Here is a 17,802-nt window from a genome sequence, read left to right on the forward strand (position 1 = left end):
TACAAATTGGCATCCATATGCAGATTGCATTCATCTGGATTTACAATTCTCAAAACCACATCCAGCGGGTTGCTTTTCAAAGCTAATGCTGATCCAGCCTCAAGTGTAGTGAAGCACCTTGTCTCATTCCAGTCACAAAAGTCACAAGAAGTTCTTGCAGTGTCTTCCAGTGTTCAGTGAAACACTAGGAGTCCCCTAGTCCATGCAGAAAGGACAGTCCTTTGGTTACTTGTCATTCAGCTGCATGGTATTAGTACAGCTTCCTGAAAATAAAGTGTTCATAGAATTGTAGAATCATAAAATCATATTTTGAGTTGGAAGGGACCTACAAGGATCATCACTGGTCCAGCTCCTGGTTCCTAGGATCAACCAAAAAATCAGACCATGTGTCTAAGAGCATTGTCCAAATGCTTCTTGAACTCTGCCAGGCGCTGTGATGACTTTCTTGGGCAGCCTGTCCCAGTGCCCGACCACCCTCTGGGTGCAGAACCTTTACCTAACCCCCAGCCTGACCCTCCCCTGTCCCAGCTCCATGCCGTTCCCTCGGGTCCTGTCGCTGTCCCCAGAGAGCAGAGCTCAGCGCCTGCCCCTCCGCTCCCCTCGTGAGGGAGCTGCAGGCTGCCATGAGGCCTCCCCTCAGCCTGCTCTGCTCTGGGCTGAGCAAACCAAGGGACCTCAGCTGCTCCTCATAGGTCTTCCCCCCTTGAGCCAGCACCATCTTTGAGGCCCTCCTTTTGAAACGCTCTGATAGTTTTATGTCATTCTTATATTGTGGTGCCCCAATACTGCACACAGTACTCGAGGTGAGGCTGTACCAGCATAGAGTGGAACAATCACCTTCCTCAACCATCTAAACTAACTTAAACTTCCCAAATGCCTGTTATATACCTTAGTTTCTGTTATTTTCAATTTCTAGTAACTATTTTTTTTAAATATTGCTTGCCAAAAAATTATCTGAATTCAGATGAAGCAAACCTATAACATTCAAAAAAAGTTAGACATTAAAAAAATCCACATATTTACATTTTTCTAAATTTTAGAAACTCAGTATACATTTTTCATCAATGTTTATGTGTGTAATCTAGCTTGCTGTTTAACAGCTTGTTGAAAATAGGCAATTGTCCTTCTCCATATGCATATAGGAAGGGCTAAGACTGCAAACTTGTATGTCTGTGGTGTGGTATAGAGTGGTGAGCCACGATCGGATTTAAACCCTCAAAAAAAAAACTCAAGGCCAGTTGTCCTGTTTGTGCTCCTGGGCATTTGGGATCTTTTTACTGAAAAACTATTTTGATATCATAATATAGAGGCAAATAGAGTGAATCAAATAAGACATATCCGGTACCAGCTCATACACAGACCCGTCGATTACTTACAGAAATTTTCTAGCCTATTCAAAGAGATACTAAAAAATGAAACAATTCTTTTAACTTGTTTGATTAGCCACTAAAACAATTCTCACTAAACAAATCATTTAGCTGAATGTAAATCTCTTTATCCTCTCCCATAGTGTTAAACAGGCCTGTAAAAAAGGCAAGAGACAACCCTTCATGTCATTGATGTCATTTATGTCATTCAGGAAAATAATTTACACAGTTGTTATAGAGTTTAAGTGGAAGTATAAGTGGCTACAAATAAACTGCTGCAGTGATTGTGCCTGTGTGAGTGTGAGGGAAGTTCATAGGACTGTGATGTAAGTTAATGTGAGCCTTCATCTGTTAGCACGGTAGCTGTAGAAGTGTTTCAGGCAACCTGCCCTTGGCTGAGTAGTGTAACCATTACTTGCTGCTGATATGCTAAATGCTCTCTTCAACTTTTTTGTTTTGTTTTGTCTGGCTAAACAGAATATACCTGTAGTGATATACAATGCACAAGAACAGCAAAGAGCTTGGAAAATATGAACAAAAATCCCATGGGTATAATACATTTGAGTAATCAAACAATTTGTCAAACTCTGTTGTCTGTCATCTTTTGTGTTTTTTTCTCAGACTATCTCATCTGTAGGAAGGGCTTTGTAGTGGAACCTCTAGGAGTAGTACAGCATTCTGCACTGAAGCACTTAGCACAGTGATGGGGAACATTGCTCATCTATGAGATGAGAAATCTGGGTTCAGTTCCCAGTTCAGCCACTAATGCTCTCTGATTTTGTGTCATTTAAAGTTTGGCTTAAAAAAAGCGATGTAGGTGTATCAGATTCTGACATCTCAACTTTCTGGGAGTATGTCAACACTCATGAAGATTACCTTCAGCCGAAGGAACTATATTAAGGACAATAATATGTTTTAAAGCCTGTGTTAACTGGTCTCAGGATGCTGACTTACTTAAGTAACTTACTCAAAGTAAAATAACTTACTTTAAGCATCTTAATTACCCTATACTTTTGATCTAATCCAGACTCCTGTCCTGAGTCTCTCCCTGTAGCCTATACAGAGGCTCATATGATGGCTAGAAAAGACTGTTTTGGTTTAACCCAGCAGGCAGCTGAGCACCACACAGCCATTCACTCCCTCCCTCCTGTCTCTATGTGATGGGGGAAAGAATCAGAAAAAGGTAAAACTCACGTGTTGAGATAAAGGTGAATGAACAGAAAAGGAAGTGATAATAAGAATAAACAATAATAATAATAGAATATACACAACAAATGATGCACAGTGCAATTGCTTACCACCTGCCACCTGATGCCCAGCAAGTTGGCAAATAGTGGCAGCCCTCCTGGCTAACTCCCCCCAGTTTTATTGTTCAGCATGACTCATAGAATACCCCTTTGGCCAGTTTGAGTCAGCTGTCCTGCTTCTGTTCCTGAACAGCTTCTTGTGCTCCCCCAGCCTCCTCACTGGTAGAGCTGTGTGAGAAGCTGAAAAGTCCTTGGCTTAGTGTGAGCACTGCTCTACAACAGCTAACGCATCAATGTGTTACCAGCATTATTATCATCTTAAATCCAAAACACAGCACCATACCAGCTTCTATGAAAAAAAAAAAAAAAAAAAAAAAAATTAACTGCTCTAAAACTGGAAGAAAGCAAGTTCCTTTTTCATATGTGGAAGTCGTGAAGAGGTACCCCACTCAAATCCAGCAAAAGTAGTATGAGACATATATCTTCAGTTATCCTTCACCAGAATAGGCTGAAACATGTATTTCTCATCCTCTTTTCTTATGGGTTCTGATAGTGAGATGCAGTTCTCTAACCTGGAAAGAGATTGAACCAGTATTCCTTGGATGAGTGATTGTATCTCATGCGTTTCCTACCATTTAAGTTAGGTACATACACCTCTCTACATTAACAGACAGAAATATGGTTGCTGTGTTTTTCAGTGTTTGCTGCATTTTCCAATGGGCCTTGTCTACTAGGCAGGCTTGCAAAACACTTAGCAGATGGAGCTCTGCAGGCAAACCAAGTGGAGGAATAACTGCTTCACTGATATCAATCAATACAGATGTAAGCCAGAAGCCAAAATGCTTATTCCTGTGGCTAGTGAGACGCTCCTGTACATGCCTAGCAGCAGAACTTTAAATGGCTTGGGAGGGCTTGGGAGCTTGAAAGACTAAGTCCCCAGAGTATGTTAGGCAGCCCTTGGGCCTGTAGGCTGATGAGCAGAAGTTTTCAGAATTACAGGTCTGGTGCCTGATTTCCGAAAACATGTATAAATAAGTTACTAACAAACAGTGTTCAGCTGCAGCCTCAGTTCATTAGTCTCAGGTGTTCTGCACTGTGCCGTGGATCTGTCTCAGGAAAGAGCCTGCTAAGGTCTAGCCGTTACTGAATCCTGGTTTTATTGTGCCTTGTAGATTAGCCTGCTGAGCCTCTAGTAGCAGTTACCTCATTGATGCCTTGTCAAGCCAAATATGTGGTTCAGTGCCTCTTAATGTTCTCCGTTCTGGTGTCATTGAAAAAGTGTCATCTGAACCTCCAAAGTATTCACTGGGAATGGTTGGTTACTGTGTGACTAGGTGTTGTGCTGTCTGTACTGTTGGCAGGTAGCTATGTGTTAACACCACTTTCGTTATGGTGTGCCAGTTTATAGGTCAGCAGATCCTGTCTTTGCATCTTCCGGTTCCAGATGACTCCAGTTTCTGGCAGCAGAGGGGTAGTTTTTCAGCTGAGCAAAGTGCTACCATGTTTCTCATTTGCCATTCTGTCATTTTAGAGTGCAAAATATGGATCAGGAACTGTATCTACGGTCTTTTTTGTATGTTTTCAGTTATTCTGACACTCTTTGCCTCTGCTAAATCAAGAAGCTTGTGATGACATGTCAAAACACACATCTTTTCAGACTGTGTGAACCCCCATGCTGTCACTTGTTGGCCATTGTCAACACGTTCCACTTTGTCAGGTGCACTGAAGAAGATGAATTCAGTGAATTGACTATTTAGGGGGAATGCCAGATAATAAAACTGCCTCATAAGAGCATGTATCAGACTGCAGAACATGTACAGACTTTTAATCACTTTTCATAAGATAGAAGACAGCTAGGCCTGCACTCCTTTTGGAAGAGCCTCAAGCTACTACTTCATGGGTGCATGGGTGCTGTTCCTGTAGACTATGTACAGAACATGCTGTGTGCTGTGCCTTAGATACTCTGGAGTATGCAAAAAGCCATCTGAAAAATTGTTAAAATGCACCAACACCCTGTAGCCATTAAATGTCTACAATGAGGCAACTACAACTTCCCATAAATGTCAACATTCTCTTTGCAGTCCATTTAGATCTAGGTTCAGTTCAGATGTGTCTGGATTGTCAGATGTGTCATGGGATTTACTGGAGTTCCAGATCCATCTGGATTATCAGCTGGAGACCAGGATATGTCACAGCACCTGGAATGATGTAGTCACCTAGGTTTAACAGTGGCTTTTGGTATATGAACGTAGTGTTTTGACACAGTAGTCATCCTGCAGTAACAAAAGGTATACAACTCTTTCACCTAGCACATCTACAGTAGAGTAAGGACAAATTGTGCTCTAATCTTCACTTGCTATCTTGTTGAAGGCTCCATTGAGAGTTTGGATCCCTGACTTATGCTTAAATGTAAGTGCCTAAATTCATGGGATGGTCAGGAAGACACCACCTCAGCCTTGAGTTTTGGCTGTGGCTTTTCTTTCAGTGCCTGTAACATTGTTGATAGCATCACAGTGGTTCATACATCTGTATCCATCTTAAAAGTGCTCTGTGTGCTTTCAGACTGTTAATCATTTTGGAGGCTGCTGAAGTGTCATCCTTCTTTAAAAAAAAAAATAAATAAAAATTGAAATCTCTTTTTCTGTGAAAAATTGCTCTGGGGGAAGTGCTATTGTTTCCCTCTTTGTCTGATCTGGGCACACTCTGGTATGAACTCCAAAAAGTGATGAAATACATGGTGCTTCTACATCATTTTCTGATTGCCTGTTATTAACTTACCTTTTGCAACAACATGGATGTAGACATCACAAGATGATGATGTTTTTGGGACTATTTTAGAACTATGTCTTTCTACTTCGTCTCTTCATCTCTCTCCCCCCCCCCCCCCCCCCCAATTTTATTTTTGTATTTTATTTTGTCTTTTGGTTCCTTTGCTTTATCTTGTTGTATGAAAAAGGCGGTCTGCCTTCCACAGGCTTTGGCCTGGAAAGAGCAGTTTCCATTGCTTAGCAGCTTCCAGTTTTATTATCAAAGATTAATAGTAGGTTTGTCCCAAATCCCAGTTACAAGCTTGTCCTTTATCTATAGCTTTCACAAGCATGGGCTCCTCAGCCTTTAATTATTTAGTTATCCTCTCTGTTTCTGAAGAGCTTTTTGCTCAGTTATGAGCTTTAACTGCTGTGTTTTTCCAGTCAGTGTTTTCTTAGGTTGTGCTGCTCATGCAATATGAATGTACCTTGCTACAGAATTTGAGTATGGCAAAACAAACAGAATCCTTCTGACAAACTATATAAAACCCAGGTGGATCATGAAAGCTATATGGAACCCAACAGCCATTAACCCTCCTGGCAGACCTGGGTCTTAGCCATGAAACAGAGTAACCAGTTAAAAAAACCTCTGATCACTAGCTAAAAAAGAGAAAACTGTGGATTTTTTCAAAATAGAACTAATTTTACTTTGTAAAATATATATATTTTTACTGGTAAAATATATACCCATGTTGCATCATGAGGCAAGCATGGCTTTTTAAAAAATGTCAGCTACTCTCATTTGCATGAAATTAAAACGTGAAAATAAAAAGTGATTTTGTTTTTTTTTTTTTTTCATTTTTAGCAGCCCCAAATCCATATTTAAAAAAAACAAATAATCTTTTCTTTGTGTTTTTAAATGAAAATAATACTGCAGAGACTGGGATGTAATGCTAATCATAGAATCATAGAATGGCTCAGGTTGGAAGGGACCTTACAGATCATCTGGTTCCAACCCCTCAGCCATAAGTAGGGATGCCACCCACTAGATAAAGGTAGGCCAAGGCCCTATCCAACCTGGCCTTGAACACCTCTAGGGATGGGGCATCTACAACCTCTTTGGGCAACCTGTGCCAGTGCCTCACCACCCTCTGAGTCTAACATTTAAATTCTAAATCTCCCCTCTTTTAGTTTAAAACCATTTCCCCTTGTCCTGTCATTAATCCGATTGAGCAAAAAGTCACCTCCATCTTTTTTAGTCCCCTTTAAGTACTGTAAAGCCACAATAAGGTCATTCTGTAGGCTTCTTTTCTGTAGGCTGAACAGCCCCAGCTCTCTCAGCCTTTCAGCGTAGGAGAGGTGCTACAGCAGCCCTCTGATCATCTTAGTGGCACTCCTCTGGACCCGCTCTAACAGCCCCGCATCCTTCTTGTGCTGGGGGACCCAGACCTGGATGCAGTGCTCCAGGTGGGGCCTCACAAGGGCAGGGACACAATCCACCCCCTCGCCATGCTGCCCACCCCTCTGTTGATGCAGCCCAGGCTGCAGTTGGCCTTCTGGGCTACAGGTGCACACTGCTGGCTCCTGTCGAGCTTCTTGTCCACCAGAACCCCAAGTCCCTCTCTGCAGGGCTGCTCTCAGTGAGTTCTTCTCCCAGTCTGTGCTCGTGTCTGGGATTGCCCTGACCCAGGTGCAGAACATTGCACTTGGACATGTTGAACCTCATGAGGTTCACACGGGCCCACTTTTCCAGCTTGCCCAGGTCCTTTGGATGGCATCCCTTCCTTCTGGTGTATCAATTGCACCACGCAGCTTGGAGTCATCTGCAAACCTGCTGAGGGTGTACTCGATCCCACTGGTTATGTTATTCTTAAAGATAGTGTCTGTCCTGACACTACCCGTCTCAGGACAGACCCCTGAGGGATACCGCTCATCACCGGTCTCCACTTGTTCATAGAGCCATTGACCACCACTCTTGGGGTGTGGCCTTCAAGCCAGCTCCTTATCCACTGAATGGTCTACCCATCAAATCCCTATCTCTCCAATCATGAGACTAGTATGTCATATGGGACCATGTCAAAGGCCTTACAGAAATACAGGAACATGACATCGATCATTCTTCCCCTGTCAGCTGATGCAGTCACTCCATTGTAGAAGGCCACCAGATTGGTCAGGCAGGATTTGCCTCTGGTGAAGCCATGCTGGCTGTCTCGGATCACTTTGTCTTGTATGTGCCTTGACGTTGCTTCCAGAAGGACTTTTTCCATGATCTTCCCCGGCACAGAGGTGAGGCTCACCACTCTATAGTTCCCCTAGTCCTCCTTTCTACCCCTTTTAAAAATGGGAATGGTGTTTCCCTAATAGTTAATAGAAGTGTATTTCATTACTATTCCTAGCAAGGCAGGGATAGTCCTGAAAATATTTCTCACAGTCCATAAAAGTTGTAATTTTATTTTAATCAGTAAATGCACTTAAAATATACATAGATGACATTCTTATGAGTTTCTTCATAATAATGTCATTTTAACTCTAACTGAAGCTCTGTCAATTTGCATATTTAATTGTGGCATTCATTATAGATTACAATGCACAATTTATACTAGGCTTCTTGGATGCTTTCATATTTCAAATGTTCATATTTCAAATTTCAGAAAGGACTGCTAGGATGATCTGATGCTTTCAAGGTCTTTCTATGTATTTGAGTATTGTATCCACCTTGTCTGACCTTACTGTAAGCCTTGAGATACTTTTAACATAAATGAAAACAAGTGACTACATGGAGAATTTCAATTGCAATTAAAAAAAATGGTTTACTTCTAGTTTGATATCTCTTCTACATGCTAATACCTATATACAGTGAGAAGTTGCCTCTCAGCCTTTTTGTATAACCTGTCGTGTATACATCATCCTGCCATGGGTGGCTGTGGTCAGCTCACTATATGCAGTGGGCTATAGGAGTTACCTTAGTGGCCTGGTTTTCATCAGTACTGTGCAAGTGTTCAGCCAGTTTCTGTACACCTGTAATCATGTATAATGCATATGAGAATGTATAATGCATATGAGAAATGGGAATAAAAAAGGTGAAAACTATGTTTTTCTGCATGTGTTTCACACTGACAAAAATTATAAAGATACCCAGGTTGCTTTTGGGGGTCACTTCTTACAGCTGATGTTCACATTGTGCCTTTTTTATTAATGAGACACTTCCTTAAGGAATGCAGACCTGATTATTTTTCAGCTTAACAAGTTGTTACAAGATTAACTCAACCAAGGTGCAGGAAAAAAAAAAGAATTCCAATTGTTTCCCAGTTACAGAGAGACTGGGAGAATGCATCTAGAAAGTGTGTGCTTGTTTGCTCTTACAGTCTTCCCTAGGTATCTGCTGTTGTCCTCTCTTGGAGACAGGAAGTTGGAACAGAGAGACTTTAGACTGACCCAGTATAGCTGCTTTTCTGTTCTTAGATCTTTATTAGAAACATGATAAATTTAGAATATCAATGATCTTATTAGCAACATAGAACATAATTAAAAATAGCTCGGAAAACCTTTTTTTTTTTTTTTTTTTTTTCCCATTTTATTAGTATTTTAATTCCAGCAGAAATTCTAAGCCAACTGATTAGATGTTCAACTGATTAAAAAAATGCATGGTATTTTTTTTAGTAACATATTAGCTAAAAGGTCACCAAATGTGTATAATCAAAAGAACCATTAGAGTGTACCATTTTACACATCTGTCATGAAACCATTCACTGACATTAACATTTATACTCTACAACTTACTAACTTATATCTAAGTCGTGATTCAGTGCTGTCCATGTATTTGTGTGAGCAAGACCTTGTATCCTGATCAAAAGTTTTGATTTTAATAAGACTGCTCTAGACAGAGCGGTCATCTTGCGCTGATCCAGTTGCATAGATATCGTCCCCTAGCTCCTAGAAATTACAACATTGAGTATATAATAATGGTAAGGTTTGAATAATGCAATGTTCAAAGAAGTTGTTACATGCAACTGGGTTGGTTGTGCATATCCTTAAATAGGCACAGCATTATATAAGCAGTGTTTCCAGATATCTTGAAAACACAGATATCACTTGGGAAGTTAAAATACAATGGCTATAATTAATCAATGCGTTAGCTCCTGAGGGGAGTCGTGTCTTCCTAAATACTATAAAAGCCTTTTAGCCAAGGATATGACTACATTAAAAGCTGTGCTTTCTCCTAAAGAATTTTTAATCCAGCACAATTAATTTTACCTCCTTAACTGTCCTTTTATCTTCCTGATGAATTTAAGAGTAGAGGTCAAATTACCATGTAAGGTTTTAAATCCTATCTATTGCACTATTTAAACAGAATGAAAGCACTTCTTTAGGATTTAAGTAAAATTTATGTACGGAAATACATTATTATATATATCAAGAAACAATGGCCTCTCACTGAAATTCTCTATTCCTTGCAATCTTGTGTTTAGAAACATGTTTTTGTGTACCTGGTAGAGTTAAAAGTCAAGTGACTCAATTAGTTTTTGAAGAGAAGTTAAAGATTTTCATTTTTCTTCATGAAGATTTTGCAAAGTCAACAATACTGCAAATGTTGCAGTTCCATTTGTACAGAGAAAGAGGTAAAAAGTGTAAAATAGTTTTTATTTCTGGAAGCTATTCATAACCCTAAAGCCTTTGCCTATAGTTATTTCAGCACCTTCAAAAGAGACGTGGGCTGTAAAATCAGATTCACATTTCCATTTCTAATTGGAATTGACCCATCCTAGTTCAGTACTATGTCAAGACTCAGATCTAGCAGAAAAAGTGATTATGCAGGAAATGGGAAATCTTTCACAGTTAATCATAAATTTTGTCACTAAAACAAATTCTTTATAACTGCATTAAGCCAACGTGTTTAGCTTACAGACTGTGTTCTTGTTTCCACAGTGCATACATTATAACAGACTTCATGGGCATCAGGAATGAAAATTTTATGAAGGTAGCTGCAGTTGGGACTTGGATGGGAGATTTTGTCACAGCATGGATGGTAAGAAATACAATACTATGTTTTAAAAGAAAAAGAAGGAGTAAATTTTTGTGTTTTGAGGAAAAGAGGAGAGGAGAAGAGAGAAATTCCATTTCTTGAAGTATTCGAGTATTTCAACTCAGAAATAGAAAAAAAAAATACAAATGGCAAAGTGGCAGAATGGCAGGGTATTTAATTAGCTGGGAATCCTAAAGAGTTTCAGTTGAAATGAATTGGAGCATCACTTTGTTCCTTCTGTTACGAGTAGGAACTTTGCTGTTGACTTATGTAAAGACAGCACAGTCAGTATCCCTTCTTTGCTCTGAAGTGACATCATGACTGGCAATCTGGTGAAACTGAGAGTAATAATTCAAGAAAAACAAATCTAATGAAAAAGATTTAAAAGAATTACAAGTAATTGAATGATGTGATTAAGAGAAATGGAGGTAAGGGAAAGAAAGTAAAACTGTTACTTCTCAGAATTTGAAGGTAGCCTGTTTGAATTGAACCTATCAGATCAAATTTGTCTTTAATTTACTGCTTTAGAGGAATAAACTTTTACAAAAGATTAGATGTGTTTATGAGGCTGCTTTTCACTTGGATTATAGTTGTTAAAAAAGTTATTTCCTGAAATGTTGGCTGTCCAATTACCTACTTAGCGAAAGAGAACCAGAAAATGACAGTTAGCTGGTAACAAGATGAAGCATATGCAAATGTGTTTTTATTGTTTGGGAAAAGCATTTCTTAAAGACAAAGTAATAAAAAGTGAATTCTTTTTTTTTAAACTAACATTAGATTTTATGATTAGTGTAGGTAAGAAATAACAACTGTGACTGTTACATTAGTAACTGAAGTCTGCATGACATTCATTTAAACTGGGGAAAGGAGTTCATTTTTAAGCTTTCAGGTTTGTTTTTAATTCATCTAAATCATTTTTTTCCCCTAGTGATTCATTGATACCTCAGTTTGTTTATTCAAAATGATCAACATAATTCTAAGGGGGTTCATTAAAACAGGGAACATTGCCTGATGATGAATGCATATCACTTATCATATGAACATGAAGGGAAAAAAAATCTGAGCACTGGGTGTAGCCAGTAACTGTAATAACATATGATGTTAACAAAGGAACAAGCCAAGGTATATGAATTTTAGGGCTCTGGTACGTATTAGGAGAAAACGCTATAGGAATAATTTCAAATATGAATAATTGTGAGACTCTAAGACTATAGTCTATAAAACTATAAGAATAGTCTTAGAAGAGGAGTCTGAGTTTACAGCAATTTATCTTCTATCCTCCATATATTTGGAACATACTGTACAACAGACAGATAAAAAAAGGAAAAGAGAAAAACAGCATCAAGGATTTTTTTCAGTATATTGTTTAGTATGTATCAGTGGTTTATCCAAGACAAATTATGCTCTGTGAAATGGTGGCCATGAAAATCAAGTGCTGAGCAAACTGTCTGCACATGCAAGCTTACAATAGGGACATTGCAGAGTTGGTGAGTTAACTGATATTGACCATCAATGCGGGTTTTTACTGAATCAGTAATAAAATTCAGGGCTACTTCTGAACGCTTTTAACTTGACCCTTTATTTTATGGGCTTCAACAGCGTTATACAACTGTCTAAGGAAAGTTGATGCATAAGCTAAGCTGAATTGAGAGGGTATGTTCATCAGACATACATGACAGCATGTTCTGTTTAGACAGAGTTCTGACAGCAGAGTCTGTTTAAGTCACACTACATTAGGTAATATTGGTAATATTACACTTATTAAGTCCCCCTTTTTTCATTTCCTTCAAGGAAAAACAAAAACAAAAACAAAAACAAAAACACCACCAATCCAACAAATAAAAAACCCTGTTACATGAAGCACTTTATAAAGCATAGAAATGCCTTGATTCAAGAGTCACAAGACTTCTGACCTTCTCTTTCCTGTGTACTGAAAACCCTTTCAAGTCTTTTCAGCAGTGGAGGATAATTTGGATTGTGCCAAATCAGATTCCAGTTGTCACTAAAGAATGACGGAGAGACTAGAAGAGACTGGAGGGGCAGTTTTTGCAAATCTCTAGACAAAGTGTGTGAATCAATCTATGGAAATGACAATGTTTAAGGGCAGCTAAGGAACATCAAAAATATACAATGTCAGGTATTAGGAACAGTGGACAGCATGTGCATTGGTGAAAATCTGTCACACAGCCTAACTTTAGCAATTTTGTTCTATATGAGCAGAAATAGTCATGTAGTTTATACTTTATACGGTTTGAATTTGCTTGACTTTCTGCATGTCAAGCAATGGGAACAATATCAAAGTAACATGAGTCTTCTGTGGGATTGCTACATATTATAAAATTGTAGAATCATTTAGGTTGGAAAAGACCTTCAAGATCATCAAGTCCAACATGACCTACCAAGTCCTGTCACTAAATCTTTTCCTCTAGTGCCACATCCACAAGTCTCTTAAATACCTCCAGGGATGGGGACTCCACCACTTGCTTGGGCCATCTAGTGCTTGACCATCCCCATTATGAAGAAATTCTTCCTGATATCCAGTCTAAACTTCCCCTGATGCAACTTGAGGCCATTGCCTTGCATCCTGTCACTTATCACTTGAGAAAAAAGACTGACACCCTCCTCACTGCAGCCTCCTTTCAGGTAGTTGGAGAGAGCAATAAGGTCTCCCCTGAGCCTCTTCTCCAAACTAAACATCCCTAATTCCCTCAGTAGCTCCTCATAGGATGTGTGTTCCAGGCCCTTCACTAGCTTCATTGCTCTTCTCTGCACACCCTCAAGCAACACTTCTTGTAGTGAGGGGCCCAAAACTGAACACAATATTTGAGGTGTGGTCTCATCAATGCTGCATACAAGGGGGCAGTCACTTCCCTAGTCCTGCTGGCCATGCTATTTCTGATGCAGGCCAGGATGCCCTTGGCCTTCTTGGCCACTTGGCTCACATTCAGCTGGCTGTTGATCAGCAGCCACAGGCCCTCTTTGTTGTGCAGTTATGGAGTCTTCCAATTCTGTTTGGAAACAGAAAAAAGAAAGGCTGTTATGGAACCATCACGCATTTTCACATCCGCAGCAGTGGCTCTGTTTCCTAATGTTTAAGAAGATTCTGCAAGGAAGCCACCCACCCTTTTGACTGCAAAACTGAAGATGAAAAAGCAGATGTTGCCTTCACTCCAGTGCCTTGGAATCATACTGGAATTAAGATCTTATTCCTTGCTTAATAGGAAAGGTTGTAAATAAAGCAAAACAGATGGTATTACATTTTCAAAATGAGGAATCAATAAACAATAATGCTGTCCTAGTACAACTAGGGCAGGCTAGTTAAATCAGGAAAGTGATTGAAATGGGAAGATATGTTTTGGATTGCTGTTTGTTTTGGATTTAAAAGGCAGAAGTAAGCCTTTCACCTCAACACTTCCTTGTTCACTGGCTAGCTTTGTGACAGAGTCTGACTCAATTTGTAATAAAATCAGAAACGTTTTTTCCATTGTGTAATGGGAATGGGGCCATGCTCCAGGTGCACAAGACCTTCTCCTTTGCACCTCTAGACAAGAACTTGTAATACTAATAAATCATCTTTGCTGAAGTCTGTAGGAAGTGTTAGATGTCCTAAATAGGTCTGCGAAGAGACGAATGGATTCAATACACTAACTGCCTCTCTTTTTTTCCTCTTTGAAGCCAGGGAAGTGCCTTCTTTGACAGTCTCCTGCTCTCATAGAATGCATACTGTTCTCCTGGGGAGTGCTTTTGAGGCAGAAGCCACAGGATTTGGCATGGTAGGATAGCTTTAAAAAAAAAAAGAAAAAGAAGAAAAAAAATAAAAAGGTTAGATTTCACCCAGACAAGCCTATAAACTAACAGTTAGGGCTTTCAAGTGGGAGAGTGTGAGCAGGCTGGGGAAGGAACTCAGGCCAGGGCAGAACCTCTGATGATTAGAGTTGGGTGGCCTCCTGACCTTCTCTGTAAAAATGAGCAACTTGCTACAAAAACTTGTGGTTTTGTGAGGACCCAGTCCTGAGCATGTGTGGTAAAACATGCTGCAAATTTACCAAAAGGAGTGGATGGCACTGAATATTGACAGAGAGGGGCACTGAATATTGACAGAGAGGGCAGAGTACACTCAGAGCTTCCTCTGTTCCTTGCAATTTCCTAGTGGGGTGGAGGGAACACTGCTTCCCCGCTTCTTTCCAGGCAGTGTTGGCTTTTTGACTGTCAATACTTTGTCCTCCACTCTGGGTGATGGCTCTTTCGGCTCTCCAACGATCACATATCAGCATTGCATTATGAATGACGCTCATACAACATTGAGAGATTTGCTTACCACCTGTCATTGCTGCTTAGCTTAATGACATAGCTCTGCCTACAAGCCCTACATATGTGTGAAGGAGTACAAACAAGGTCCTGATACCTTGACTGCTAGTATTATCAAAAGCTGAAGCTGGAGCAGTCAACTTCAGCCAGAGACTGACATTAAACTTCATCAGGGTCTGATCCTGTTGACAGGGCATGCTATTCCCATTTACTTTCCTGCTGCAAAGTAATTTAATTGAAATTCTCTTTTTCCTCATTAACTGCTAGATGATACTCGAGAAGGTTTGAGAGATCACTGAGCCACAGAGACTCCTCTGACTCACATCATCAGGAGCAATGATAGATTCAAGGGATGGTTTAATTTATAATTTATCAAACTAGTATTTAATAAATCTGTACCACTGTGCTTTTATTTGTTTGTTTTTGAAAAAATGGAGAAACTAAGACTTCTCTCAACACTGCTTTAGTGCAGTACTTGTCATGGTGTCCCAGAGTGTAAGCTGAATCACTGTCACAACTCCTGACTGTTCTTTCTGATGAATTCACTTAATTTCAATTGGACTCTTCCCTCACTTGGGACCATGAATACTCCTAGCGCCATTTCTGTCTCTGACCATCTTAGCAGAAGAACTAGTAGAAAATAATACTTCCAGTGGTCTGGATGGAAGAATGATAGGTTACCACTTGTTCCGATGGCCCATTATCCAGGACTGACAGAGACACTCTTCCTATTCACTTGGATATGGAGGTAGAAACCTGCCTAAGACTTATTGTGAGGACATAGTATTGGGATTTCAAAAGGTTGCTACTGAGTGGTGAATCCACACCTACCTTTCGTTATTAGTGGAACAGGATATTGACCCCAAACACACAATTTCCCTGGGTGTATGAAGTTTCTCAGGCCTCAGAGACACATCTTTATGTTCCCCTGAAGGATCATGGCTATATATCATGACATGTAACTTGTGGTGGAATGCTGCTTGCCTTTGAAAAAGCTTATCTGTTCTTCTGTGAGTAAGATTTTCTGTTCCCTGAGATTTTCAGTGCTAAATGAAAAAGCTCCAGGAGATGTACTTTGCTGTTTTTTTTGGACATACCAGGTTTTCTGTGTTTGTTATTCTAGAGGACAAATCTCACCCTGTTACATGTTCTGGCTCTGTTAGTGCTGAAAGAAAGGTATTTTTTCTGTTCTTTTCATTTTTCTTTATTGGACATTTTTTATCTTCACTCCATGATGAAGGGGGCTTTTGTATTTTTCCATCTTATGAGATTAACATGTCCTACATGGCTGGTGATGGTGTAGCTAGTTAAGCCTGTAGCTGATTGTGATATTCCCTGATTGTCTATTTCTTTCCTATTAGCTCCTAATAGTGTGGGGAAGGATGGGGGAGGAGGATGCTATGGGACAGTATGGGACACTAAGATAATATTTTCATGGCACTATCTATCATAACTTGAAGATCTTGCTCCTGGGCTATAATGGTCAGCTGAGGGCCTTTGTTTCATATGGGAAACTAGAATTGTTTTGCCCTTTGTGCATCACTTTGCATTCATCTACAAAGAATTTAATCTGCCGTTTTATTGCCTAGGGACTTACTTCCATAAGGACCTTTCTCAGTTCTTCACAGTCAGCAAGTCATCATCCTTATTACTGTGAATAACTTAATATCATTATAAAGCTTTCTCACCTCACTGCTCACCCATTTCACAAGGTTACTTAGGAATATGATGAACAACTGCATCCCCTGCACAAATCCCTGTGGAACTCCACTAATGACCTCCCTCCATTGCAAGAGCTGTCTGGCTAACCTACTTACCTCCTGTTTCCTGTCTTTTAACCAGTTATTTATCAACATAAAGACCTTCCCTAAAGCTCTGACTGTTGGGTTTCTATAGAAGCCTTTGATAAGGGATTTTTCAAAAGCCGTTTAAAAAATTCAGGTTAGGCTATTTCAACCACATCTCCTTTATCCACGTGCTTTGTTGACCTCATTCAGTAATCCTGTTCTGAAATATCCCCATTCCTGATATTTACAGAGCCAGCCACTTAGCACTCCTTTCACAGCCTCAGTGTTCCCTGCTGCCATTAAAGAAATACTCAGACAATGTTAAGTGGCCCTGAACGTGCTGTTTGTATGAAAGACACGGTCCCAGCTCAGGAACTATGAATGTGGAGAACAGTTTGGAGCCACCTTTGTGTGGTTTCTCGGTGAAAGACAGAGAGCTTATTTCCTAGCAGTTAAAAATTATATATACATTTTCCTTCATTTTCGTTCATTTCATCTTTCCTTGTCTTTCAAAAGTCTTTAATATTATTGCCTGCACATGGTTTTGTAGGTGAACAAAAATTAATGTGAAAATACTTTGTATGAAACAAAGACAATACTCAAACAAATATTCTGGCATATAACAGAAGGGGCAGCAGAGCCTGAACACGGCCGTTAATGTTACTCTGAAGACAGAAATGTCGCTGTCTGTGGTAAAACCTATATTCTGAATATGTGTGTGGGTTACATATTCAGCGAACATCAACCATTGATAAATTACTTCTCTTTCCTGTGTGATGTACAGCCTTTTGGATCCCTTAGGGCTAGACAAGGAGGATCTTGCCAAGGTTTGGTTATTTCCATTGCTGGGTGGCTATTTTTTGAATGATCATTTTGGACACAGGAACCTGTGGATGTTTAAGTCTTTTAACTTGGGCCCCTCTTGGCCTTGTTGCTGATATATACCTTTTCTCTGCTTCCCTGCAATACAGGCAGTGGCTACAATATAACTGCCTTAGTTTAGGATAGAAGTATTTAACAGCAACAAATACATACCTGCTTAACTCTTCATTTTGACCTTGTAAATGCTAGTGTGTCTTTCATAAACTTGCAGCATAATGCTTTACTGTAATATACAGTGCAGGGTGAAGTAATGTAGCCCACACATTATACTTTAGTAAACCTGTAATTTGATTTTATTTTCTGTTAGATATCCAGTACCTGTAGATTATGCACTCTCTGCTGTATTCTGTATTCATTTTTATAATAAGAATAAGTGTTTACTTATTGCCATTAAATCATTCTTTGCAAAACTATTAGCATGAATTTTAACAGTGTTTGGAG

The 17,802-nt window shown here is 39.7% G+C and overlaps 1 protein-coding gene across 7 annotated transcripts in view; it reads left to right on the top strand.

The window, feature by feature from the left end:
• Nucleotides 1-17,802, top strand: part of TMEM117 (transmembrane protein 117) — a 213,616-nt gene that overhangs the window by 82,481 nt on the left and 113,333 nt on the right. For all 7 annotated transcript variants that reach the window (XM_032186931.1, XM_032186938.1, XM_032186945.1 and 4 more), the window contains one exon: nucleotides 10,288-10,387. In XM_032186931.1, coding sequence (XP_032042822.1) covers nucleotides 10,288-10,387 — 100 coding nt within the window. The remainder of the gene's footprint in view (nucleotides 1-10,287; nucleotides 10,388-17,802) is intronic.

The sequence above is a fragment of the Aythya fuligula genome, chromosome 1, assembly GCF_009819795.1.
Source record: "Aythya fuligula isolate bAytFul2 chromosome 1, bAytFul2.pri, whole genome shotgun sequence".
Taxonomy (NCBI): Eukaryota; Metazoa; Chordata; class Aves; order Anseriformes; family Anatidae; genus Aythya; species Aythya fuligula.